Genomic DNA, 27,793 nt, shown 5'->3' on the forward strand with positions numbered 1-27,793 from the left:
TACTCTTAAATCTCACTTCTACTCATAAGTAGTTCATTATTAAGGGACTCATTTCAATTTTTTGTTTGTTTACATGTATATCTGTAGCAGATATCAATGGTAGAGTCTTTGAGGGCATTTCAGACACTTGGACAATTGTATGCTATATAGATCTTATGAACAGGTAGAAGGTCAGATGAGGAGACTAAGAAGTTAGCTTTGTGGAAATGTTCCTGGGGTGGAATAATTGGGCAGCAGAAAGAAGCCCAGCCAAGCAGGGAAAAACACAAGTGCTCCAGAAGGCACACTATAATGACCAGAAATAAGTGGTCATTGAATTAACACGTGGTATGATGTGCTGGAGCAGACACCAGTGGGGATAGAAAAGTGGGTAGTCACATATGGTGGCAGTGAGTTGTACTTTATGAAGGCAGGAATGAAGACACAAATCAGGAACTCTGAAACTGGAACATAAGATTTGAAAAGATGGCTTTTAGATAACAAATATAAAGGCAACCCAGCTTTTAGAGTAGTAGTATAAAGTTAGAAAGGAACTACCACCAAGGCTGACTTAATTTGGAGTTAGCTGAGCTTCTAAACTCATCAGATAAAGAAATGAATAAAGCAGGGATCTCACTTTTAAGTAGTTTACAATCTAGTGAAAGGGACAAACAGACATAACAAATTGTATATCAAGTCAGAAGATAAATGTTATGGGTAGTATAATCGGAAACTGGAGAGAGGTTGGGGTGGGTTCATAATTTTAAATAGCGTAGGCCTAATTGAGATGGTAACATTTGAGGGAAGACTTGAAGGAAGAGAGGGAGTGAACTGAAAGGACATGCTTATTTGGGGGAGGAGCATTCCAGGTGAAAGGAACAGCTAGCGTAAAAAACCCTGATGTAGGAATGTAAAAAATAACTGTTAAAGAGAGGGAAGAACAATGTTTTGAGAGAAATAAATGAAATAAGGAGTACATAGTGTTTTTTACCAATTATATTGTACAGTTTTCAGTTTGATGCTGTGAGAGTCCGGAAATCTCACCTTAGCATATTTAATTATTTATTACTTAATTGAAGATATTTCGTTATAGTGGCAGGCTGAATAGTGAAGTACATGAAGAAGAAAAATACCATGGAGAAAGACATGAAGATATGATTTGAATCAGTCAAATCATGGGCATATCTTTAATCTGTTAACATTTCTTAAACTTATATTTATTGAACCCCTTATATCTGCTCTTGAATTTGAGATTTAACATTAAGTAAAGCAGAGTCTTGATTAGTCTTAATGAACATAGAGAAAAGTTTCATAAGGATAATTCCAAATCCATAATCGCATATCTAAAAAAGGAAATTAGGTTGGCAACTTTTTATAATTAAATTGGCTGTATAGATTTTATTAGAGGTGGGGTTGACTGTTTTTCCATGGGCTTACTAATTGTTATTTCTTTCGTAAGTTGTCAGTGTATGTCTGTCTTTGCCCATTTTATTCAGGTCTTTATGTTTTTGCTTTTTAGTATGTATAATTGATAGAGATTGTAATATCATACCTTTTTTTCTAAAGGCTTTTAAAGAAACAATTTTTTCACCGGGCACTAAAAGTAATGAAAATGAAGTATGATAAAGACATAAAAAAAGAAAAAGAGAAAGGAAAAGCTGAAAGTGGAAAAGAAGAAGATAAAAAGAGCAAGAAAGAAAATCTAAAGGATGAAAAGACAAAAAAGGAAAAAGAAAAAAAAAGGGATGGCGAAAAGGAAGAATCCAAAAAGGTGATTTCAGTTAAGATTAAGTAAAAATCAAAATCATTGTATGGGATTACTAATGGCATATGAGCACTTGTGAAATATTATGCAGCAGCCACTTAAGATAACCGTATTAGAGTTCTTATAAGTACCACGATTGAGAATTTTGATTTCTGTGTCTCAAATAGTGAGACTTTTTTGACTACTTGAATGTCATATTGCTTTTTGCTTGTTTGTGGTTTTTTTTCCCCTTCTATTCAACTTGTGTTTTAATAGGAGGAAACTCCAGGAACTCCAAAAAAGAAGGAAACTAAGAAAAAATTCAAGCTTGAGCCACATGATGATCAAGTTTTTCTAGATGGAAATGAGGTAAGAATACCTAGCCTATAAATAGAAATCCAATTTTCCGTAAACATTTTTAGAATTATCTTTACTGTCTTCACTAAGAAAAGAAGTAATTTAGAAAAATCTAACCACATAGCTATAAAATCTCTTTAAAAAGAAATAATTTCTCTGAATTTAAATTTAGAAAAATCATTCGGAATTAGGTTCAGCTGTGTATGAGTGATAGGAAACCTGAAGTAACAATAGATTAAAACAAAATAGATGCTTATTTCTCTCTCATCAATAAAATCTGAAGGTAAAGAATACAGATATGGCAGTTCCGTGGTGGATCCAAGCTCTCCCTCCTGTGTAAGGGAATTAGTAAATGACTCCCAACCTTGTGTCTGCATCCAGAAGAGGGAAGGAGAGTAAGGGACATGCCTCCTCTTTAAGGACACCTTCCAGTAGTTTCATTTCTGCTTGGGTTTCATCACCAGAACCTAGTCACGTAGTCATGCCCACGTGCAATAAAATCTTAGAACTGTGCTTTTTATACTAGGTTGTCATTTGCCCAGCCAAAATGCAGGATTTCCATTACTATCAAACCAAAAATAAAAGCAGGATGGTTAATTGGGGACACATACTAGATTCTGCCTCTTATAGTCAGACATACTACTTTAGGAGCCTAAAATTCAAGATTACCTGATGCTTTACTCAAGAGATAACAGATATTTTTGGTAATGGGAGATTTGTGTGGTGGTAGCCTTTCATTGAAGACTGCTTAATTTAGTCATGTAACCAATACAAAAACATTAGTTATATACTGGCCATTGAATTGTGAGTTTCAAGATATATCTCTTCTTGCTATACCTAATACAAAAGTAATACATATAAAGTAGTAGTTCCAGGAGCTACCAGTTTGAAATTCTGGGAAAGCTTTTCAGAAAACATGCCCTAGGCTCATTCCAGACATACTTGCATGAGAATCTCTAGTGTGTGCGTGCGCGCGCATGTGTGTGTCATATAACGTGTCACAGGATGATTCTGATGTGAACTCATGCTTAGGAACCACTTAATTGAAGACCACAGTCCTTTCCTAATGAAAGCTCAGATACCATGCATTAGCTATATGCCAAGACATTTTTATAGGTGCTGGGAATAACATGGTAAATAACAAAATTCTCTTCTTAGAAGCTCTTATAGTCTCGAAAACATGCAAACTTTAAAAAATGGTACTGTGTTTGTGGTGTCATGATGTGAGAGTACCAGTTGGGAATAGTTCATTTAATCAAGAGGCTAATGAGGTTCTGGAGATCCTGAACACTTGAGCTGAGCCTTGAAGGATGGCTGGCAGATTACCAGATTCACTGGAAAGATAGATCTATTAAGCAGAGGAAGCAGCCTGAGCAAAACCATGGGTGCTTATGTTCCTGAAAAAGCTAAGTTTTATTCTGCAAAAAGACGCATGCTGTCAAACTTTTAAAGGTGGGAACTGTCATTAAAAACTTGTTCATTGGCAGAAGTGATGTCTGAGGATCTGATTTCCAAGGGGAAATGTGCACAGTGATGAAAAGAAGAATGGAATCCCCAATGTTAGAAGTCGAACCAAATCAAAAAGACAGTAACAAAGAGTTCTGGTCAAAATAGAACCAAGAAATGGAAGAGTACTGTTATTTATAGAAACTAAAAGATAAAACTAGGAATTTTATGGATGACAATTAACAGAGTTCTGATTGTTCTGAATGAAGTCAATTTCTGTTGTATAAAGTAAATTAAGCTTTAAAGCAGTGGTTCCCAACTTATGAGTTACAGACCCTCCATGGAGAAGTAAGCAATGAAATTATTTTAGGGAGTCATAGAATCTTTACGTTCACTAAGCATAATCTTTAATAATGATTCTTTGCATCTCATCAATGGGAGAGAACAGGGTGGAGTTAAAAGCTGCTGGATCTGTATTAGGGCCTGGCTGGAATTAACTGTGGTCTTAGCCCAGACTGGTTCTACTCATGCCACTGTACATCATTACATTAAGGACAAAAAGGTTGTGCAGTTACTAGTCTTCAGGTTGAATAAGTAATGGCTTACACACATGAACAAATTACATGCTTTTGTTGAAAGCATGTAATTACATAGAAATTTATTTAAGCGCATTACAAAATTTGTAGTTTTTTAAACAGAAGAAACACTACTACTGAAGGAAAGGTCTTTGGAATTTGTTTACCTTAAAAAGCAGTTCTTATATCTTAAGAGGTTGGAAGTTACTTTTGTAGAGGATCTAAAATATAGAGTTAAGCTTAACTTTCTAATGTGACCTTAGAACTTAAAACATTGTGGTTTCTTGATTCTTTTAGGTATTTGTGTGGATCTATGACCCAGTCCACTTTAAAACCTTTGTCATGGGATTAATTCTTGGTGAGTACAGTGTCTAAAATTTAGAAAGGAAAATAAAAATGCAGACCCTATAAAGAAAAATATTTAATATAAAATATTTTTTAAAAGTATACATTAAAGTCAGAAGATAAATGATAAAATGAGGAAAATATTTGCAACACATTAAAGCAAAGATATTTAAGAGATTAACAACCTGGTAGAAAAATGGTAACAGTAGCTCAGAGATAAAGAGTTAGAGTGACCAACAATCATTGAATGATACTTAGTCACACTCATAATAAATACAAATTAAAGCAACTGTGATTAAAAAGATTACAGAGTTTGATAGTACCTAGTCATGGTGAAGGTTCAGTGCTTGCTGAAGGTCCAGTATTATTCAACAATTAATGATATGTCCATCGTTTTTGTTTTTATGGAGAGTAGTGTGGCAATGTCTATCAAATTTTAAATGTATGTTCACTGACCCAGCTATTGTAGTTCTAGGAATTTATCCCATGGCTATCCTTAATACAGTTGCACAAAATATCTATTCAGAAGTATACACTGACACGTTATCTATGCTAATCCAAATCCTTCAGATTATATTTAAGAGAGTTATTAGGATATATCTTTCAAAATTTAAATGCCTTTACTTTTTGACCTAATAATTATCCTGTGCTATAATCACAGTTGCACAATTGTACATTTACACTGGTATTTGTTGCACCGTTGTCTGTAATAGGATAAAACTGGAAACATCTCAAGGTCCCTCAACAGGAGAATGGTTAACTAACTTACAGTACAGCTGCACACTAGAATGCCATACAGCTTTGGACCGTTTTCCCATTTGCCTTGAGAATACTTACTGGTGGCACTTGGAGCTGCAGATAACGCACAGATTACAGTCCTAACCTCACCCCCAAAGTTTGCTGTGAAATATCTCTCTTTTATTAATATTTTCGCATTGCTCTAGTATGTCAATAGTCTTTGGAAGCAAATGACATCATTCTATATATAGCATTCTGTTTTTAGTAGTTCAGTTGCTGAAAACGTCAAATCCTAGAAAACATAGCATTCCTATGCATGATGTTAAAAGAAAGCTGGCAGCAAGCTGCACTTATTTTTTTTCTAGACAGGAAATGGGTTAAAGAATTAAGCGGATGCACTGATGGAAGGATACCTAGAATAGATTAAATGAAAAAAAAGCAAAAAGAGTAAGAATAGTATAAGATTTATGTAGAAAAAAATTTTATTGTAGTTTCATTTATATATAGGCAGTCTCTGGGAGTACAGGAAAAAACATAATACAGATTAACCTCTGGGGAGTGGACCAAAAATTGGATGAAGACTTCACTTTATACTTTCTTGTTATTTATTTATCTATCTATTTATTTATTTTTATTTTGTTTTGTTTTTTATCATGACTGTTATTCAGGGTGGGCCATGGGTGAAGGGAGAGAATGATTTAACAAATAGGAAAAAATTGATAGCAAATAAACAAAGAAGCTTGATCAATAAGGTGTCCTAGACTCCCATTCAAAATAACTCTTTAAGAATTGAAACTCAAACATTTCCAACCCAAATAGCTGATAGCTGTTGATCACTTACTATGTACTTGTCACTTTGTTAAATATTTTATATGCATTGTTTCATTTTATCCTTATACCAACTTTTAAAACATAGAAACAGGCACATATTAAATACAAAGTAACCTAACCTCAAAAGGGTTAAGTAACTTACCCAGGGTTACTTAGCTTATAAATGATATAGCTAGAATTTGAATCCCTTCTCTTTTGGCTAAAAACCTAATAACCAGACTTCTGATTCCATATGATTGTTCCATGTGGTGCCATCATACTTAGAAAAAAGCTGAACATACTTGTATATAGTTTTCCCTCACTACCAAAAACCATGTATATCAGAATCACCTGGACCTTTTTAAATCTGTGGATGTCAGAGCTCCACCCCAGAATCAGAATCTCTTGATTCATTGGAATCATTTTTTGGTTAGTTTTGTTGTTAGGGTGTTTCTTTAAGCTCCCCTGTTCTGTAGACAGATATCTCACGGTCAGAAAATAGACATTACTAGAGAACAGCAGCAGTTGATATTTAAAGAGCTAACAATTTCACATTTTTGACAGCACTTTTTGATATGTAATTTATACTAGAAAAATCCAACCTAATTTAAGAAGAGTAGTTAAGATGTTTAAGTTGAACTATGTAAAATGACAAATAATTGGCCATTTTTTACCTAAAAAATGGAAATTTTATGTATTTCAGTATGCTTATGTTTGTTTTTTCCCCTAGGAATATATTCACTGTTATTGTAACTAAAGTAAGATATCTTTGTAACTTTGTCATTTCTTGTTCCAGTGATTGCAGTGATAGCAGCTACCCTCTTCCCTCTTTGGCCAGCAGAAATGAGAGTGGGTGTTTATTACCTCAGTGTGGGTGCAGGCTGTTTTGTAGCCAGCATTCTTCTCCTTGCTGTTGGTAAGTATTGTTATTAGTAAAAATGACTTCAGCAAAATAGATATTGAGCATTTTGGACTGTAATCTGGAACTTCATTAAAACTTTATAGCAAAATGAATGTAGGCAAATCAGAAGTATATGGACCTACTTTTTGGGTCACATCTCAAAACTGACTCAGGCTTGATGTAGTATATGTGCTCGATTAGATTTGGTTTATTCTGAAGAAAAAGGATTTAATATGGCTTAGTCTACACATTGATATGCTTTAAAATTTAGCTACATTAATAGTTTTATAATGGTTGATCAGTTAGTAGACAACACTTTCAATAAAACATTTTTATAGTTCGACTTAAGGCAAATTAAGTTTGTATTAAATATTTAAATTCAACTTATTCAGTAAATGATTCTAAACAATTGATTTGCCATTGGGAAAAATCAGTTTGCACTCATGTACCAAAGAAAATTCTAGATGCATTAAGGAATTTTATGTTTTTTTTTTTAAATCAAACAAGAAAGCGTAAGTAATCTTTTTTTACATTTCTGGTTGATTGGTGTCTTTTATAGCTAAGAAGAAAACAATATAAAAATAATCCAGTTTAAAAGAGGAAATTAAAAACAGGTGATTAATAAATACATAAAAAGTACTCACTAGTAAACAATAAAATTGAGATAAGGAGGTAGTTTTTGCCTGTTTAATTAGGTAGTTTTTGTTTGTTTTTTCATGGAAATAATGCCAAGGAAGGTTTGACTAAAAGGAAATGCACCTAAATATAAATAGTGGCATTGGTTAGTTATGAATGATTTCAATGTTCTTCACACTTGTCTGTAATTTTTTTTACAATGAGCATGTTACCATGAAAAACCAACAAATGTTATTTTACTTAAAATCCTAGTATTTAAAGTTTTTCCACATAGGGTGGACAGGTCCAATTTAATTTTTCACTTTGGGAAAGAAATAGGAATTTTTTTCAGCTTACCTAAAGCTGTTAGTGACTTTTTTTACTTACTATAATTCTTTGAACCATCTAGAATTTATGCTGGTATATGGTACTAAGTTCTGATTATTTTCCCCAAATGACAAATCAACTTTTCCACCAAGACATAATGGATACTTCCACATAAAAATTAAAAACAATACCCACATTGTTGACCTAATGTTTATTGTTAGAGGACATAATTTGACCTGAAGTGGGTGCATTTTATTCTGAAATTCTATGATATATGTTATAAAGCATTGCTCCTTTAGCCCTAAGCAATTTCCCTTTGCACATTCCTTCATCCTGGATATCAAGGTATGTCCTGAGTTGGTGCCACCGATCCATGGGTCCAGGAGCTTATCTAGTATTTTTGTTCAATTCATTGTATTTATGGTCCTCTTTTTTTCTCTCTGATCTCTGACTTTGTGAAACCCTTCCACCCACCTTTCATTTTTTTCCCTCCTCTAGCTTAGTCACCTTGGGGAAATCCTCTGATGCTTCTGCATGTAACACAGCGTATTTGTAGGCCAAGAAATAATATCTAAGACCGTAAAATAGGTAACTAGTGGTAGTGTATCAAGAATGAGAAGCCATAAACTTTAATCTGACATTAGATATGATCAAATTGGTGTCTTCCTTGAAACTTTAGAAGCTCTTTGAAATTTTTTAGCAAAGATTTACCTCCACTGAATAAAATTAACGCACTTGCTTATCTTTTGTTTAAACCAGTATTCCCAACAATTTATGGTTATATTGTTTTGCTCTTTAAAATACTATTTCTTCAGTTGTGTTTTCTACAATTTTTTTCATTTTAAATATGCTACGGTTTTAAGTAGCATTGTGCATTAAATAGTAATGTGAATTAAACCAGAAAACAAACTCAACATTTCGTTTTTTGTTAGAAAATGCAATTCCAAATATACCTTGAAATAGTTTTGATCTGTAGCCCACTTATAAATTGGATATTTCTTTTATATTATCCTATGAAGTATATTCTATATTGGTCAAAATTATATTTGTTGCTACTTTAAATATGCATTGCTAATATTGCCATTTAAAATAGGATGTTTAAAATTTTTCTAAATGTGTCACTTTTGGTATAGAGACAGTATGACAGTACGTGTCACAGTGGTTTTCGCATGGTTCTTAACCTTTTGCCTCTGGTAATCTAATGCCATGTGGAGAAAACTGTAAAAATGGTAGACTCTGTTATGCCCTGTATATGGCAAGAATTTAGATTTAATTGTGCCATTTATATATTGCTTTTCCTTGGATTTGAGGCAAGATTTATAATATGAACCACCTGTCTTACAACCCTATAAAGCCTATCGTAGCATCATAATTATATTCAGAGAAAAAAATGTGCAGCCTCCTTGAAAGATGTTCATTTTTTTTATTAGTGGAAGTTCTTCTTAAATCATAATTTCAAACATTTGTCTTTTCTGTTCGTACTGCAAGATACTGTTACAGCGTCTTTCAGAATATCCGTTCTTTTGTGAAAATAGAAATTATTACCTTATAAAAGTCAAGGCAGCTAAAACCATTTCCTTTTATTTATCCAAAGCAAAATAATGGAAGAAGCATAGGTGAACTTCTTTTAGTGGTAGAATTGTCTGTAAAGAAACAAAAAACAAAACAAAACAAAAAATTTGTCATAATTGACTAGTCCATAACATTTACATAGTCGTTATGACTTTCAAAAGAAGGAAAATCACTCAGCTTTATATATTTGGTAAATTATGAGAAAATTTATATGAAATATTGGATTTCGTGTTTGTGATAACTCATTACGATAATCTTTAGAATTCTCTAATTCTTCCATTAACTAACTACAGTTTTGTCATACATTGCTCTAAAAGATAACCTCAAAACTTATTTAAGTGAGCTAGCTCTTCATTATATTGTTTTCTAATATTAGGAGAGGATTAGTCCTTAAATAAGCAGAAATTATATAATTACTTAATTTTTAAAAAAATTATAACTTTTAAGAAGATGTTCTCATATTGTTCAAAAATGTTCTTATTAAAAAACTTATTATCCTTTAGACAGAGTAGGCACATGCTTTGGACCCACATAAATGTGATCATTTTCATTTCTTTTCTTTATTATTTATTTTTTTTAATTATTTTTTTAATTTAGTTTCAAGTATACAGTACATCGGTTAGACATTTATATAGCTCATAAAACAATCCCCTCAGTTGTACCCTCCCTCCCCTGACCCTCCACCTAGCAAACATACTAATGCTAACTTCATACCCTATGCTGTGCTCCCCAACCCCATGACCATCCATCAGCTACTAATTTGTACTTCTTTAACCCTTCACCCCATTCTCCCAGCCCTGCAAACCACCCTCCCCTCTGTCTGACACCAAATTGTCCACTATAACTGTGAGTCTGTTTTTGATTAGTTTGTTCTTTTTATTCCTTAGATTCTGCATATAAATGAAATCATATAGTGTTTATCTTTCTCTGACTTAAATACTTTCTAGGTCCATCAAAGCAGTATCTTTTTTCATCCTATTCCTTTTCATATATAGGGGTCTTGTTTTCTTATCCTTTCAGCCACTCTATCTTTTGGTTGGAGCACTTAATTCTTTTCCATTGAAGGTACTTGTTGATAGGAATGTAGTCGTTATCATTCTTTATTTCTGTTTTGGATCACGTGTTTTTTCTTCTTAAAGAAGTCCCTCCAACATTTCCTGTAATGATGTCTTGGTGGTGATAAATTCCTTGAGCTTATTTTTGTCTGGGAAGCTCTTTCTGTCCTTCAACTCTAAATGATAGCTTTACTGGATAACTTATTTTTGGTTGTATATCATGGGTCTTCATTCTGTCAGATATTTTTTGCTAAGCCCTTCTGTCCTGCATGGTTTCTTTTGAGAAATCAGCTGCCAGTCTTATGGGTGTTCCCTAATAAGTAATTATTTGTTTTCTCTTGCTGCTTTTAATATTCTTTCTTTGTATTTAACCTTTGACATTTTAATTATGATGTGTCTTGGTGTGGGCCTATTTGGATCCCTGATTTTTGGAATTCTCTGAGCTTCTTGGGGTTTTATGTCCATTTCTTTTACCAGGTTAGAAAAGTTTTCCATCATAATTTCTTCAAACAGCTGTTCAACATCTTGATTTTCTTCAGTTATACCAATCAGACAAGTATTTGGAGCCTCATATCCTCCTTAAATTATTTTTATGTCCTTGGCCTCTTTTTTCTTGCCATTCTGATTGTCTTGATTGGCTTTCCTGTCTTCTAGATAGGACATTTGATCCTCTTCTTTATTCACTTTGTTTATTCCATTTAATATACTTCTTATCTCAGATAATGTGTTCTTCACTTCAAACTGGTTCCCTTTTATAATTTCCATTTCTTTTTTTATGCTTTTTATCTCTTTGTTGACGTTCTCACTGAATTTATCTGTACTTCCCAAAAGTTCATTGAGCATCTTTATTGGTTATAAAGATGTTTTGAACTCTGCATCTATTAGATTACTTGACTCCAGTATATCTGGATCTCTGTTCTGTTCTGTCCTGTCATATGGTTTCTGCTTCTTTGTCTTCCCATTTTTGACTGCCTTTCCATGTCTCTTTGTATGTACTAATAAGCAAAGCTCCTAAGTCTCCCGGTCTTATTAGAGTGGATTTTTGAAGTATGTGTCCAGTGGCACAGTCCTGAGAGGGGTTCAGTTGCAGGTCAAATTTAGCACAAGCCTCTACCCTTCTGGGGCCACCTGTTAAGATTCATCAAGCAATCCACAGACGGTGTGCTTATAGTTGCCTCAAAAGGCCACACCAGAAACCGAGGCCAGTTGCCTCCATTGTGAGTCTGGGGGCTGCTCAGCAAGGAGCACCTGACTCACTGAGGCTATCCCAGGATGTGGCGTGGGTGGAGCCGCGAGTTGGGAGAGGAGGAGTTTCAGAGAATCCTCTGGGCAGAGCGACCTCTGCTATCCAGTTTGATGACGTCATCGCTATGGTGGCTCTGTGTCCATGCACTGGGAGCAGGGAATAATGGATACCGCCAGCACTTCTGCACAGAACAAGTCTCGCCTCGGCCCTCACTCCGACAGTGTCTCCCTGTAGGTCCTTGGTGCCCCCTGTGTGCAGCGGAATCGGCACTGGTGCTCAGAGCGAGCAGGTCTGTCACTGTGAAAGTCCGCTTGTGGACGCGGCCCCTTTAAGAGGCTTCTGCTGCTGCTGCTGCTGCAGCCTCCATCTCAGCTGCTGGGGACCGGGCAGCCCCGTGTCCTCACCCCGTCCTACTTTCTGCCATTGCAGGGTGCTTTCTTGGATTTCTCCCTAGTTGTATGGCTTGCTTGTTCCTCTAGATCCCAGGCAATTTTTCCTTGCTGCTGCTCCTTGTTTCCATTACAACTTTGATTTGGTTGCCAGAGGGATGAACAGAACCTCTATCATCTATGCCATTTTTTCCTCCCATTTTTATTTCTTTTAAAATCAGAAATAATATGTATACATGTATGTAGTAATGAAACTATGAAGGATTATATTTATATTTATACCAAAATGGTCATTAAAGTATAATTTTTAGTGTTTTTATAGAACTGCTTTGCAAAGGCTAAAGTGCTTAGGGTCTAGGAAAGTCATCATGCAGCCCAGTCTTTTCCTTTTTAAAGCCTTCTTCAGTACCTTTATCCCTTATTTAAATTTACTTCCCTTTTCTTATACAATGGTCTTGTGCATATTTACATTTCCAACTGATGGCTATGCTTATTGAACTATAACGTAGCAAAGTACATAAATCATAAGTGTACCACCATGAAACAGCACCCAGCTGAAAAAACGTAAAAGTAATTTTTTTGAGTGGCATTGTAGCATTATGCCCTCAAGTTCAGAGTAGGATGCTGTGGGCACGGGATACTGTGATAGCTGCTAAACTAATCCGGGTTTAATTATTTAATTTAAAGTACAAGTAATATACAAATAATAACACGGTGAATGTTTTTCCAGTTTTTTATTAACAAATACTCCCTACTATCAGAGTCAATGCTTGAATTATTCAATTAGAGAAATTTTTTTCCTACAGCTCGTTGCATTCTATTTCTCATCATTTGGCTCATAACTGGAGGAAGGCATCACTTTTGGTTCTTGCCAAATCTGACTGCTGATGTGGGCTTCATTGACTCCTTCAGGCCTCTGTATACACATGAATATAAAGGACCAAAAGCAGACTTAAAGAAAGATGAGAAATCTGAAACCAAAAAGCAGCAGAAGTCCGACAGTGAGGAAAAGTCAGACAGTGAGAAAAAAGAAGATGAAGAGGGAAGAGTAGGACCAGGAAATCATGGAACAGAAGGCTCAGGTGGAGAACGGCATTCTGACACAGACAGTGACAGGAGGGAAGATGACCGATCCCAACACAGTAGTGGAAATGGGAATGATTTTGAAATGATCACAAAAGAGGAACTGGAACAACAAACAGATGGGGATTGTGAAGAGGAGGAAGAAGACAATGATGGAGAAACAACTAAATCTTCACATGAAAAATCATAACCTGGTGAACTTGGGGACTTAATACATACAAGAGGTTGGATTTTCTATGTTGGCTGATTATCATAATGTACACATGACATTTGTAGCATTTTCCCTTTACTGAAATGTATTTGACATCCAAGCAGTTATATCCAGTCCTTCATTTCATAGAATACTATTATTGATACAGTCAAAAGCCATTTATAAATTTTATCTATTTGATAATTTTACGGCAAGTAGGTGTCATTAATTTTGATAGTTATCAAAGACGCACTTTCCACAATGACATTTTAATGGCATTTTTGATAGTTGTATGGCTTTTAACTGTTAGACTAATCAAATAACTAAAAGAGATAAACCAACATTTCAGATTATGTATAGTTATATAGCCATTTCACAGTTTCTTTAAGATGAAATGCTTAATTAAACTCGTTGTTACTGATAGTTAAGCTTTTGTTGATTATAAAATTATACCAGGAAATTTCTGAGATTCTGAGTTAGCAGGATTCAAAAGCATTTTGTGGAAACAAGCCAACTAGTAATAATGTAACAACACTTTTAGTTTAGCTACAAATTCCCTTTTTCCAATTTAGGAAATCCCAACTGGTTTGTACATCTGATTCAGGGAAAGATGGTCATCTCCTACAGAGAAAGCAGGCAGCGTTGGTTGGAAGGTGATGGCTCTTCCCATTTCCTTTCATGAAGAAAATGTATTCTGTATATAATTTACAAATAAACATTTTATTTTAATTGTTACTTATTATTTAGACATTTTCTTAACACTTAAATTTGTAAAATTAAGACCATTTAAGGGTATGTTTTTAGAGAAATGGAAGTTTCAATAACCCACAGAACATCTGTGATCTTTCTACAGCAGCTTCAGTTTTGTGCCAACATTCCATGTATTTGAATATGAGTTAAAATGATCCTTATTAAATAAGAGCAGACTTAAAAGTAGTGTTTGTACGCCTTAACAGTCATTTTGATTTATCTTAAATCTCTACATTCAGAAGTGGGGTACTGTATTATCAGACCAGGAGACACTGCTATGAAAGATAATTTACTGTTCTAAAATATCCTGTTAAAATAAAGAACATAAAACATAAGAGAACCATTGGACTCTATTTGCTTTGAACTAGTTTTGCAGTTTGATTTCATGTCTTGCATACCTTAGTTACAAATCTTTTGGAAAAATCTTGCATTTACTTATGAGCATAATCATTCCTTTGAGTTATATGCTTATAAACTGATAATGAATGTTAAATTATTTTCCTTTAGTCACAGTGAGAGTATTTTGCTTTGTAGTTGAAATAGTTGGTGTGTGTAGGTCTTTATTTTTCTTTAGGCTGTTTCCCATTTAAGTGTTTGACTAAAGATGTTAAATATTTCTAATTGTGAAAAAATACACTTTATTAAATAAATAGCTTGATTGCTTCTTAATAGTATTCCTTGTAAGTGGACAGAAATGTGGCTATTTGATGTTACTGCAACTCTGTCAAGCCTGCAAATGTTCATTGATTTAAGTGCCTGGGTATTTTCCCCTCATATTTCAGAGCTCTCCTGCATTATTTTCACAATAAGGGATGTATAATTATAGCTTCTGAACTTCTTAATCACCAGTAGCATTAATACATATTTTTGGATATGGTAATGGTACCGAAAATGTTTCTTAGAAATAACAATGACTTAACCTTTACTACTATGATAATACCCAGGCACTCAATATTTTTCCTAAAGCTCTTTATAATATCTGTTCTATGTCTCATCTTAAAGACATTCAGAGCATGCCAGGAAAGTCAGCTTCTTATTGATGTTTGTGGATTCTTACAAAATGTTAGCATAAATTTTTATGACTATCTGGTGGTCCCTGGGGGAAAATGTCACTCTTACTATGATTAGAAAGTGAGTTAGAGAATTTCAGCTCAGTGTCTTTTACTATTCAAGGTCATATACTTTAAACAAATATAAAAATCAGAAAGCTGCCACTATTACATCCCTCCGAATAGATGGCTGTCATTGTTGGCTAACATTAAATATTCTTATGCTAGAGCATGGAGAATTGTTTACATTAGTGGAATGGTGATTTAAAAAAAAAAAAACACTTCAGGTTTGCCATGCTACTAAAAGCAGAAGCTTGAAGCTTTTGAGGGTTTATTGAGGAGTGAATATAAACAGGCCTAACTAAAAAAGATTGAATTAACCGAGTCCATATAATAAGAATAATGCATTTGTGGTTGTTCTTAAAGTCAATGTATTAAACAGATGATTTTTTTCCCTCCATTGGTTTCTTTAATTTTCACACTATATGGCCTTCTAGACAATTTTAATTGAAATAATTTGGATTTAGTCAAATACTATTCAGAAAGTAATAAATGTTAATATATCTTATTGAAATTATGCAGTGGTGATGGGTTTTAATGTTTTCCTCCTTTCTGGTCTTACATTATGAGTACCAATTAGCTGCCGCCTATAGAAAAATTGTGTCTTTTGTCAATTGAATTAGTTTTTTTTGAATCTTTATTAGGAACTGGAAAACAGCAAGTACAGTTGATTATCATTCATAGTAGGTTCTGTAAAGTCTCCACCAAAATGAAATTAATGAATACCTCCCCAAACTATTGTTCTGTTAGCCTCTGGTCACATTGTCATCAACCAACAATATATAAACTTGTTTGAAGTGCCTTTCTGTTTTGTTGATTTACTAACATTGAACTCTTAGTCAGCAGTGCTATAACTTCATGCCTAAATAAAGTTTATCTAACACACGTATTTTCTCCATAAGGCTTATCACAGCCTTCTTTCACTTAAGAACGCTAGACAATACTTCAGCACTACATTTGATGGCCATTTTAAACAGAAAAACACAAAAATGCAAAAAGTGAGGCACTAAGAGCAAAGGACATTTGTTAATATGAGAGTTGCAACAAGAAAGCATGCTACTTTGTCAGCCTCAACTGGGAACACATACATTGGGCAAGTCAAATCTTTCACCATTCTTCGTATAACTGAAAGCACTGCAAAACATTTAAAGAGTAGGCAAGTTTGCAAATACAGAATCCACAAATAATGAGGATCAACTATACTTAACTGTTTATAAAGCTGTGACACATATCTGCCTGATCTACAGAATAAAATTTATTGGTGAGTCATGCTCCATCCAGTATTTCCGTGACATTTTAAATATCTACTGTGTCTGAAAGCAAATAATTCCTATTTGTAGTAAATAGGTTGCTTTTATTCTTTGTTTCTGCAATATTTCAGTTCTTTATTCATTAATACTGAGCACTTAACTATGTACCAGAATTTTACTAGGCACAACCACAAATAAAAAAATACAGTTCTGCTCCCATAGACCATCAAATAGTGTGATGAGTGCTATGGTAGAGATTTGCCAAATGAGTTGATATCTTGCTCTCCAGCTCCACTCTGCTCTCTGCCCCATGAGGCTGATGAATGGACTATAGCAGCAGGCTCCTTTGCCTCCTTAATTCTGTGTGGCTTTTGCCAAGGAACGTCCTGGCTAGAGATCTGAAGATGGTCAGGGTATCTATTCTCTCGCCTCACCCACAGCGGGGCTGCCCCAATAGTCAGAGGTCACCACTTTCAAATTTCCCTTCACTACTTTCCTTCTAGTCACCACTCCCTGTTCTCGTCTCTTCTGACCAGGGGATGATGTCGTCTCAACTGCTACTAGCCTAGAGTTGCTGAAGCTACTGTGGTTCCTCTTTGTGGCTCCCCTACCCCACATCTTTGTACAGTATCTTAAATTAAAAACTGTTTCCTGTCGGAACAAAGACCAATAAACCAAAGAAAACAGGAACTCTAATGAGGATTCTACCTCTTTGACAGGCCTTGTCACCAAACATTGTTAGAAAGGATCTCACAACCTTAACAGAGGATGTCCTAAGAGTTTCGATGATCAAAATCCAGGTCTAGTGCATATCTATGCAGATAACTACACAAATAAATGAATTTGTCTTCTTTGGTAAGCTCTTAAACCAATATCTGCAGCATTTAGCTGTGAGTTTCTAGTAGATCCACTTTTCTAACCCAGCCCAGAGACCCTTTAAAACTTAAATTGTATGGCTTTTCCATCCAGATAAAATTTTCATTCAAAGAGGACATCATTTCTTAGGTTTGTAGTTTTAACATTGCCTAAAAGACCTGTAATCTCTATTAGCATGGCATTAGAAAGAGGGCAGATGGGCTGTTTCTCTGGACTTGGACCACCACACTCTGGTTTCATTTCATTTTAAATGAATGCCTAGAGCACTTCAACTTTTATGTGCCGTGGACATTATTCTCAGAATAATGTTTTTAAGTGCAGAAAATAAAATGCACAGGATAACAAAAAACCAGTTACATTGAATTGTAAGTTATCAAAATTATGTAAATGTGATACAGTAATGTATGTGTTCATTTAATAACCTGATATAACGGAGTTTAATAACTGCTATGAAATATATGACAGTATAAACAATATATTGTGATCTCTGCAACAACTGTAATGTGATGAAAATACCTGATTTCTATTATTGACAAAGTCACAGTTACTGCCTAATAAACTCTGGATTGTTGCCTGCATTTATAATCAAAGAAAATACTAAATTTCAGTTATAGTCTAGTGAAAAATAATTTTTTTTCCCACCCAAGTTCACATATCCTCTGAATTCTATTCTTAAGTCCCTTAGAAATTTGTAGACTCCAGGTTAAGAATCACTGACCTAGCTAGACAGATCCACCAATATTTCAAATAGGACTATAACATATTCAAAGGCCAATGATACTTAATTTAGTATAATTTAGGATTTAATATTCACATCTCATTTCATAAACACATACTTAGCAAGTTAACATGTGTTGTGTGAGGTTTTATTTAAAATATCTTACTCCTAAAGAAAAATTCAAGATTTTTTGTGGGAACGTTATAAATGGAGGAAACAGGGCAAGATCTTACCTATACTGAGGTTATCTTTCAATCATTCAACAAACATTTGTGGTGCAATGACTGTGCCAGGCATTGGGCAATCACTGGACTCAAGGAGCTAGTTTAGTGAGACAAGTACTTATGCAAACAGCTGCAACACAGTGTAGTGTGATGTCAAGAGTATCTATGCCATGCTTACTAAATCACATAAATGAATACCCAGCCCAGTAAGGAAGATCAGGAAAGATCCCATTGAAGTATCACAAACTAGACCTTAAATAATACTTTGGCCTAGGTAAAGAATACGGGAAGGCTATTTTGGGCCAATGCAGCAAGATATGCAAAATAAGAGGCAACAGAGTGAGTCTGGCATGTTCCTGGAACTGAAAATAGTTTAGGTCCGGCTAGAAAAGAGATGAGTCTGGAGAATTGTGAAGTGTGGCCAGTGGTCAGACAGGCATTGTTACCAGCCAGCTGCCACCCTGCTGTCATGATCATACCTGTGTGCTGCTTCATCTTTGGCACGTTCTTCAGCGACAAGTGGGAGGCCTCCCTGGGGCTGCTGCACACCGAGTACACTAGGGGTGACGCCCTGCACATACTGGGCCTGAAGTACTACTACAGCTACTGCATGGCACTGGCCCACAGGGGTCTGATCAAGAATCTTCTCAACTATGGACCCTGGAGAAGTGACCCTGCTGGAGCCAGCCAGCTCATCATGTTGACCTCCAGCAGTCTGTCTTTCCCAGAGTTCATTCCATGAAGCAGTGGAGCTGAGAGCAATCCCTGACCACTGGCCACTTGGGCACATGTCCTGCTCTAGAAGGAACCAACAGTAAAGGTTTTTGCAGACCACAAAAAAAACAACAGTGAGAGGGGAGGGTGAGGGGTGAGTCCGGAGAGAGATACAGGCGCAGGTCATGATTTGCCTAGAATTTCTTCTTTTGAGAAACAGCTTTTCTCTTTCTTAGTAATCTTTATTCCATTCCAGGGTGACTGGCCCCAGAGAAGAGCACATGGTCCAACCTAGGCAGATCCAAGTCCTCTCACTTCCTCAGGACCTTAAGTTCTAAGGACCATGTGGGCCCGAAGATGCCAATAGCTCTGTTGCCTCCACATGAGCAGAGCCTGTCTAGAAAGAAAACCAACATGAAAAAGGCAGAACTGGGAAAGACTAGGCATTAATGCCATCTTTGAACTCCTAGCCCTGCCTAAAGCCAACACTGCACCCTTCAGTTACATGAACAAACAAATTTCTCGTTTTAGCTTAAGCTATTTTGAGTGAGGTTTCTGTCACTTGAAACTGAAATGTGATTGACTTACACAGGATAATAAGTATGAGCAGCAACACTGATATACCTTTGGAGGGAAATGACTCAAAGTAAGGAAGTGCCACAATCAAATTTGCATCTTTGGTGACACTAGCCACATGGGAACAGGCTGATGAGGAGCAAGTCTAGAGGGAGGAAGAATGATGTGCCTGTTGGGGTGACCATCAAATTCTCTGAATATTTCTAATAATTCTTAGGCTTAAATGTCTAATCACGATTCCCCTCTTGTTTTTAATTAAAAATGTTTTTCTTATTACAAAAAAACTCAGAAAATACTTAAAAACAAAAATAAGGAAAGAGGTAATTACAGTTTTCTGCAACACTCAGGAGACAGGTCATCTGAAGAATCTTGAAACTGGGAGACCTGATCCACCATTCCTTCTCTTCTTTATTCAGCCAACATTTATTGAGCCCCTACTAAATACAAACAGTGAAAATCCAAACATGAGGAACTCATAGTCCCTGCTTTCGAGCAACTCACAGTCCAAGGAAGGAGCAAACAACCAGCTCTGCTCATACAATAGCAAACACGGTGTAAGAAATCCATCTTCTACCCGGAGAGCTACAATCTCTGCCACCTGAAAGTCTCCAGCCTGGCAGGGATAAGGCAACTACAAAGCTGAACCCTGAGTGCTATAGAGACAAAACGCTGGTGCTATGAGGTTCTGAGAGAAAGATCATGAAGGAGAGATTAGGGAGCTTAAAAGAGAATACTAACAAAATAGTGCTCACCTAATAAGCAAGGATTTTACAGCTGCCATCACTTATTCCCTATGTTTCCTTTTTACCATTAACAAATGATTTCCAAAATTGGGGATATTGCCCTTCAGGAGTTTACAAATCCAGCTGTTGGAGTAGAAAGGAAAGGAACAAAAGAATAACTTCTTGGTCCTTTTTGTCATAGAGACTGCCAGTGCAGAGTTTTTAGATCTGGGACAATATCAAATAAGCATTCCATTCATCTCTTAAGTATCTTGTATTTATCATATTTCAAGTTAAATCTGCTTAAAATATGATCCACCAGGATGTTTATTTTGTTTACCCGACCCCACCTGCCACATTCCAAAAGGAAGCAATCCAAGGCGTGGTTCTGCGCTGCTGAGAACAATTTCATTTCCTTCCTGGTGGCTGTTTTTCTCTTGATACAACATGTAATTATGGTAATTTTTTTAGATTTGTGCTATAGTCCCTCTTGTAACAACATAAGAGCCCCCTGCAGATCAAGGTGGCCAACAACTGTGAATTTAGAGAAGGTGGTTTGCTTTATTGTTGCATGTGACCAACTTCCCGTTGCCTTTTAATGTTCTGTTACTAGAACAGCTTAAGTGAATAATTATTAAAAAATGTACATAGGCTCAACAAATATTTTTAAATAAGTGTTTAAAATAAAGTGTAACATACCTAAGGAAAAATGCACAAATCATAAACATATGGCTCAGTGAATTCTCACAAAGTGAACACACCCATGTGACATCACTCAGACCAAGAGGTAGAACTTCAGCACCTGGAGGTTCCCATGCCCTTCTCAGCCACCTAGCTCCTCCCTTCCCCACCATGCTTACTTTTGACATCTTTTTTTAACTTCATGTAGACAGAATCATCCTATATACTCTTTTGCATTGGACTTTTCAGCGTTATGGGATCCACATTGTATGTAGCAGCAGTCTCTTCATTTTCTTTGCACAGATGATTAATCACATCCTGGATGGAAGAGAGAACTGCACAGATGAGTGTGAGGTTTCCCTCAGGCTGGGGCTCCAAGGTCAGCTACATTTCCTCATCTCCCCAATTTCACATGAGGTGAGCAGAGCCACCGTTATCCATTGAGGGTAGATTCATGGCTAGAACAGTAATTTCCTGAGAACTCTCTGACCACAGTACCTCTATTAAGAATGTTTCCACTCCCTTCACTGTGAATCCAGCTAATACGTGCTGAGCACCTCCAATGTGTAAGTCCTTGTGTCAGTGCTACAGAGTTAACAATTCCAGCCACGAAGCTCACACTAAAAAGGAGCCATAAGACTAGTACCCGAATAACTCTTTCAAGAGCATAATTTGATTAGAGATAAGAGAGATGCAGGTGCTTTGGGAATTTTAAAGTCAGAGGAAATCACATTCATTTGAGGAGTACGAAAAAGGCTTTGGGATGGTGTTCGAGCCTTGAAAGACCAGTGGGATCAGCAGGATGATCTGTGGAAATACTCCAGGCCAACACTATATCCTGAGTAAAACAAACAAACAAATAAGCCAAAAAACAAAAAAACTAAGACAGACAACAAGGAATTTTGTGGAAAATATTGTGTCTTAATAATCACAGGAAATATTAGAGATTGAGTCTAGAAAGCCAGGTGGGTCTCATACTGCAGGACACTTTAAATGTTAAGCAAGGAAAGAATTTATTCCAGTGGCTCCTTCCACTAGTTTCTGCCCTTCAGCCTGCAAAAGTCCTCAGACCTCCCGTTTCTAACTAACTTCTGCCTACTTTGCTTCTCTCTCAAATACCTTAATCCCTCCCTTCAGTCCTGTTCTTTTTAAGAATTCTTATTTTCCACTTCAATTTAACCCACTGCAAGCTGGTTTCTGTACCCAAGTTCCTCTGAAATTACTGCTGCTGAGATCTCCATATGTCTCAGAGTTCTTTGTTGCAAAGAACTGAACCAACTCTGGCTAGAGGAAGCAGAAATGGGATTTATGGGGAATGATGTTGAATGGCTCCCAAGATTGAAGGGAAGGTTGGAATAGTATGCTTAGAAAACAAACATGACATGTTTGAGATAGGACATCCAGATGGGAATGTCCTATTGATATAATAATGTAAATGTTGAAAAATAGAACAGTATTAGAGCCCTGATTTTTGGAGACATCTGATCAACCATCAGCTGGTGGTTAAAATCATGAAACTGAGTGAGATTGATAACAGGGAGCGAAGAGAGAGATTGAGAGAGAGAGAGAGAGAGAAGAGCAGTGAGCCAAGGTTGGACCTTGGAGACATCGCCATTTTAGAGGAGGCAGAGAAGGAGCCTATCGTGGCTGACCAAAGCCAAGGGATGGAGAATCAAGGACCAGGCTAACTAATAGTGGAGTCAAATGCAGCAGGGGTTTGCAAAATGGAGGTCAGGGGAGCACTTACAAAAGCAATTTTAGCAAAGATGGGAAAGAGCCAGATGGCACTGAGTATAAGAGTGAATGAATGGGAAGTGGTGAATAGTGAGTGTGTAATGTTTCAAAACACTCAGCTAAAAAAAGGAAGAATAGAAAACTAGGGAGAGCAGCATTGAAAGAGCCCCGTTTTCTCGAGAATGGGAAAGACTTAAACTTTTCAGAGAGAGATTGAGAGCATGAGGGCACGGGAAACAGAAAGCAAACTTGAAAGAGAAACTAAAAACACATGGAGGAAATGGACTGTGTGTGGCTGATGGAGCCACAGCCAGGAGAGGCAGAAGGGAGAAAATCAAGGGTCCTCCACAGGATCTCTCCACCTTCCATATTTCAGGGATCTTCAAGAATATTTTATTTTTTTCTTTTGTCTCTTTTTTAAGTTTAATTTGTTATTATATTCACGTTTATAACCAAACATTATAAAAGGTATACAAAATCTCCCTCTAACCTTGAGTCTGCCCAGTTTCCCCTCCCACTCCTGCTTGTCCCGTATAGGTACCCTTCCAGAGCTTCTTTATCCATATACAATAAAGTACAAATAAAGGTTATTTTTGCTCGCTTCTTTCCTCACCCCCTTTGGTTTTTTAAAAAAGGCACATATATCTCTTAATATGTATCTTACTTTTTTGTCACTTAACAATCTATCTTGGAGAATCTTTCCATATCATTGCATAGAGAGTTGCCTTATTTTAAGAGCATTTTCCTAATGTGCTGGTGTCATAAATGCCTAAGAAATTTACTACACATGTCTTTTCATTCCATCCAGTTGAATGTCAATAATAATATTTATTATTATTGACAATAATAATAATATCTGCCTGTCAATAATAATATTTAGGTTACTCGTTTTTTGTGTGTACAGCAGGGATAACCACAATTTTCTGGAAATATTAACCAGTTCTGGTTTTTCTATACTCCAAATCGCCTATAAGAATAATTGAAATTTAAACTAATATCAAATATTAATACTCCCCATGAGAAGATAGGATGCCGCCGCATTTTAGAATAAATGCCCTGTTTCGGGTATAGTGGAGAAAGTGTAGAGAAATCTTCTTTGGGGTTAACAGGAGGAAATTGGCAGAACTACAAAGCTGATAGTGGTCAGAAACTTGGGAACTTGGAAGACTGGGATGGGACAGCTGATTTAGCTTTAGCAATAGGAAAATGTCACTATCGGCTAACGGCAAATACAGAAGTAGATCTGGTGATGACCAGAAGTGGAGAGCTAAGTGAAAATCAGAGCTGTCATACATGTTAGCTCTCTCTCAAGAATTATTTGCATGGAAAAAGATTATCTGAATTGGATTTTATGTTTTGACTAAATTTAAAGGATTATATGTTGATTTTAGCCACTATAACAATAATACTGCATAACAAATCACTCACAATTATTAGTGGTTTTTTTAAAAAAACAACCTGGATCTTGGATCTGACGATGGGTTTTTAGATACAATACCAAAAGTATAATTCACAAAAGAAAACACTGATAAATTGTTCTTCATTAGTATTAAAACTTCTGCTCTATGAAGACAGAGTAAAGAAGACTCTGAAGAAAATGAAAACAAGCCACAGACTAGGAGAAAATAATTGCAAAGTACCTATCTGATAAAAGGACTTATATCCAAAACAGCCTATATGTCTGTGGGTCAGATGGGGATTGACTGATCTATGCTGGGTGTATGTAGGTGACTTTGCTCCAAGCTGTGAACAAGGCTGGGCTTGACTTCTTATTGTGGGATAGATTCAGGTTTACTCATAAATCTTCATTCTGGAGCCCAAGGGGCAGCAGTCATGCAGGACAAGCTCCTCTCATGATGATGGCAAAAGCACAAGAGGGCAAGTCCAGTCATTTAAGTGCAAGGCAGGCTACATCCACCTAAATCCCATTGGCCAAAGCAAGTCACAAAGTGAAGGGATGGGAAATATTTACTATCTCTAGAGGAGGGAGTACACTCACATGGCAAAGGGCATAGATATAAGGAGGTGTGAAGAACTGGAACCAATAATTCCAATTCTAACTCACAGAGATCTCTTTTTAGATATCCTCTCTGCTAAGTGGCCAACAGAGATATTATTCTCTGTCTTCATCCTTCACATATCTGCTGATTTTAAGACACCATTAGTTGTAAAGCATACCCTTATTTGGTATACCACTAAGAAAAAATTAACACTGCTTCTTAAGATTTGGTACAGTGCTTTAAGAATAGGCCCGTGCTACTCTGACTTTTCTTCCATCTATTCTGAAAGAATTAGTGGTTTATTCTGTTTTCGGTTGCATTGCTTGACATGTGATAAGAAATTCTATTGAACATACTCAGTTACAAGATGTAACCAAGCTTCATCTACTTGGGGTAACTTCTGTTCTTAGGTCCTGGAAAACACATTGTTTTTCTTTTACAACAATATCAAATTTACAACTCGCTAATATCACCATACATTTCTGCCTACCAGTAACTTTTCATTCCAATGTTAAATCATAGCATAATCCTTTTGAATTTCCTTTAACTTATAAAGTCAACACATTAAGAACCAACAAAACCTCAGTTGACCTTCTGACAATATTAATAACCATAGCCAGTTTCACCCAAGCATAGGTAATTAAAGTTCATTATCACATCCTCATTTATGAGTTTTTATAATGTGAAAACATGTACATATTATAATAGATAAAGCACAATTTATACACTTACATACATATGCACATTTGTGACTTGTAATAAAGTATAGAATTTGATTCACCAGAAATGCTCTAAGAAAATGTTTTAGAAGAAAAACAATCAGAGAACAGCATACTTCCCAGGGAGTATAGGAGCACTTGAGTAATAATGAAATGAACAAATTTCTAGAAAAAGACAATTTACCAAAATGAACATGAGAAGAAAATAGAAAATCTGAATAGTGATATATCTTTTAAATAAATTTAATTCACTTAAAAAAATTTTTCCCACAAATAAAAATCCAGGGTCAGATGACTTCATAGAAATAACACAGGTGGCTCTATTGTGTAGTGGTTAGCACATCTGCTTTACATGCAGAAGATCCTGGGTTTGCGCCCCAGGTGGAACCACAAGCCAGGCCCCTAGTGCGCCAGGCCCCAGGTACACACTGTGAGCATGTGTGAGGAGATGCTCTGCCTTCAGAGATTCAGTTCTTAAAGGGAAATGGCAACATCCATAGGTCAGGGGTGGAAGTGGGGTGGTGGGGGGAGCAGGAATTAAAGAGGGGGAAACAAAAAAGAAATAACATTATTTTTTTTGGTATTAAAATTGTCTTTATTACAAAATTTTCAAATATATGGAAAAGTCAAATAATGAACCCTAAGCGTCCCTTCGCCTAGCTTCAGTAATTAACAATACCTGGCAACCTCATTATACTTTCCTCTTATAATTTTCTAGTACCAAAGAAAATGTATACTTCTCAATACACCCAGTACGAGTCTGTGACTTATACTTCATTAGCCTGTCCCGGCTACCTTCCCATCGCTTGAACCAATCAAGGTCAGAAGATATCAGATGAGCCAGGCCTGGATTCTGTGCCCATTCCTGCTTCCAAGGAGGGTGGCGAGGGGGTTGTCCCCTTTTAAGCCAAGTGGACTCTTGGCACCAGTCTTATAAAGACTTCCAAAAAATAGAAAAAGAAAAACACTTTCCAACAAATTTTATGAGGCTCCTATAACTTTATTTGAAAATCTGACAAGGATATAAGAAAAACGGAAAGTACAGACCAATTTTTACCAGGAACGTATATGCAAAAATCCCAAATAAAATACTAACAAATCAAATCCAGTGATATGTTTTATATTTTTTCCAATAAAACAAACCACCCTGTATTTCTAGAATAACCATATATAGTTGTACACACACACACACACACACACACACACACACACACAAAGATGAGTTATTCTAGAAATGCCAGTGTGTTTTGACGTTTGAAAATAAATCAACAAAATTTACTATTTTCACAGGAAAAAAATGGAGAAAATCATATCACTTCCATACATTCAGAAAAAAGCATTTGATAAAATTCAACTCTTCATAATTATTAAAAATACTCTTAGCAAACTACAAACAGGAGAAAATTTTCTAAATCTGATAAAGTCTACCTACATCCTGATGAGTATGGTTAATAATACTATATTGTATATTTGAAAGGTGCTAAGCGAGTAGATCTTTAAAGTGCTCATCACAAGAAAAGAAATTTGTTACTACATACGGTGGTAGATGTTAGCTAGACATATTGTGGTGATCAATTCATAATAAATACAGATATAGAATCATTATGTTGTATATCTGGAACTAATATAATGCTATATGTCAATTATATCTCAATAAAAAAAAGAAACAATACAAACGAAAAGACAATGGAACCACACCTTTAAAATACTGAAATAAAACACTGTCAACCTAGAATTCTACCATGCCAATGAAAATATCTTTCAAAAACCGAGACAAAGTAAAGACTTATTCAAACATACAAAAGCTGAAAGACCCAACAGACCCACATTGTAAGAAATGTAAAAAGAACTTATTCACACAGGAGGAAAATGATGCCACGTGGAAATATGCATCTGCACAAAAGAATAAAGAACACCAAAAATGGCAGCAGTTTTCAGCACATGGTCTGGGAACTCTGGGTTGAAGCCTTCCAGGAGATCCGCAAGGGCAAATTATCGTCGTAATAATGCCAAGGTATTGTCTTTTCATGTTCGTTCTCTCTCAGTGTACAGTGGCGTTTTCCAGTGTTATATGGCAAATGAATAAGCGCAGAGGCAGGCATGTGGATCTGTCTTTCTTCTATTAAGCCAGACATGCAAGAGATTTGTTAAAAATGTAAAACAGTGTCACTCTTCTCGTAAAGTTTTTGTTTTGAAAAAGATATTTCTCATTAAAACCTGTTATTTGTGTTAACCTGTAATCTCATTGTTATTTTAAAATTAATTAATAAATATTTTTAAATTTCTTGTTTTAAAATTTTCTAGTGCAGCAGATATTGATAAAAAATAATCCATAGAAATAGATGTTT

At 35.8% G+C, this 27,793-nt stretch overlaps 1 protein-coding gene across 1 annotated transcript in view; it reads left to right on the plus strand.

The window, feature by feature from the left end:
* Positions 1–16,028, plus strand: part of SEC62 (SEC62 preprotein translocation factor) — a 29,834-nt gene extending 13,806 nt beyond the window's left edge. The window contains exons 4-8 of the mRNA XM_039865005.1: positions 1,546–1,750; positions 2,000–2,092; positions 4,399–4,459; positions 6,791–6,910; positions 12,906–16,028. Coding sequence (XP_039720939.1) covers positions 1,546–1,750; positions 2,000–2,092; positions 4,399–4,459; positions 6,791–6,910; positions 12,906–13,372 — 946 coding nt within the window. The 3' untranslated portion in view covers positions 13,373–16,028. The remainder of the gene's footprint in view (positions 1–1,545; positions 1,751–1,999; positions 2,093–4,398; positions 4,460–6,790; positions 6,911–12,905) is intronic.
* The last annotated feature ends 11,765 nt before the right edge of the window (positions 16,029–27,793 follow it).

The sequence above is a fragment of the Pteropus medius genome, unplaced genomic scaffold (assembly GCF_902729225.1).
Source record: "Pteropus medius unplaced genomic scaffold, Ma_sr-lr_union100, whole genome shotgun sequence".
Classification (NCBI taxonomy): domain Eukaryota; kingdom Metazoa; phylum Chordata; class Mammalia; order Chiroptera; family Pteropodidae; genus Pteropus; species Pteropus medius.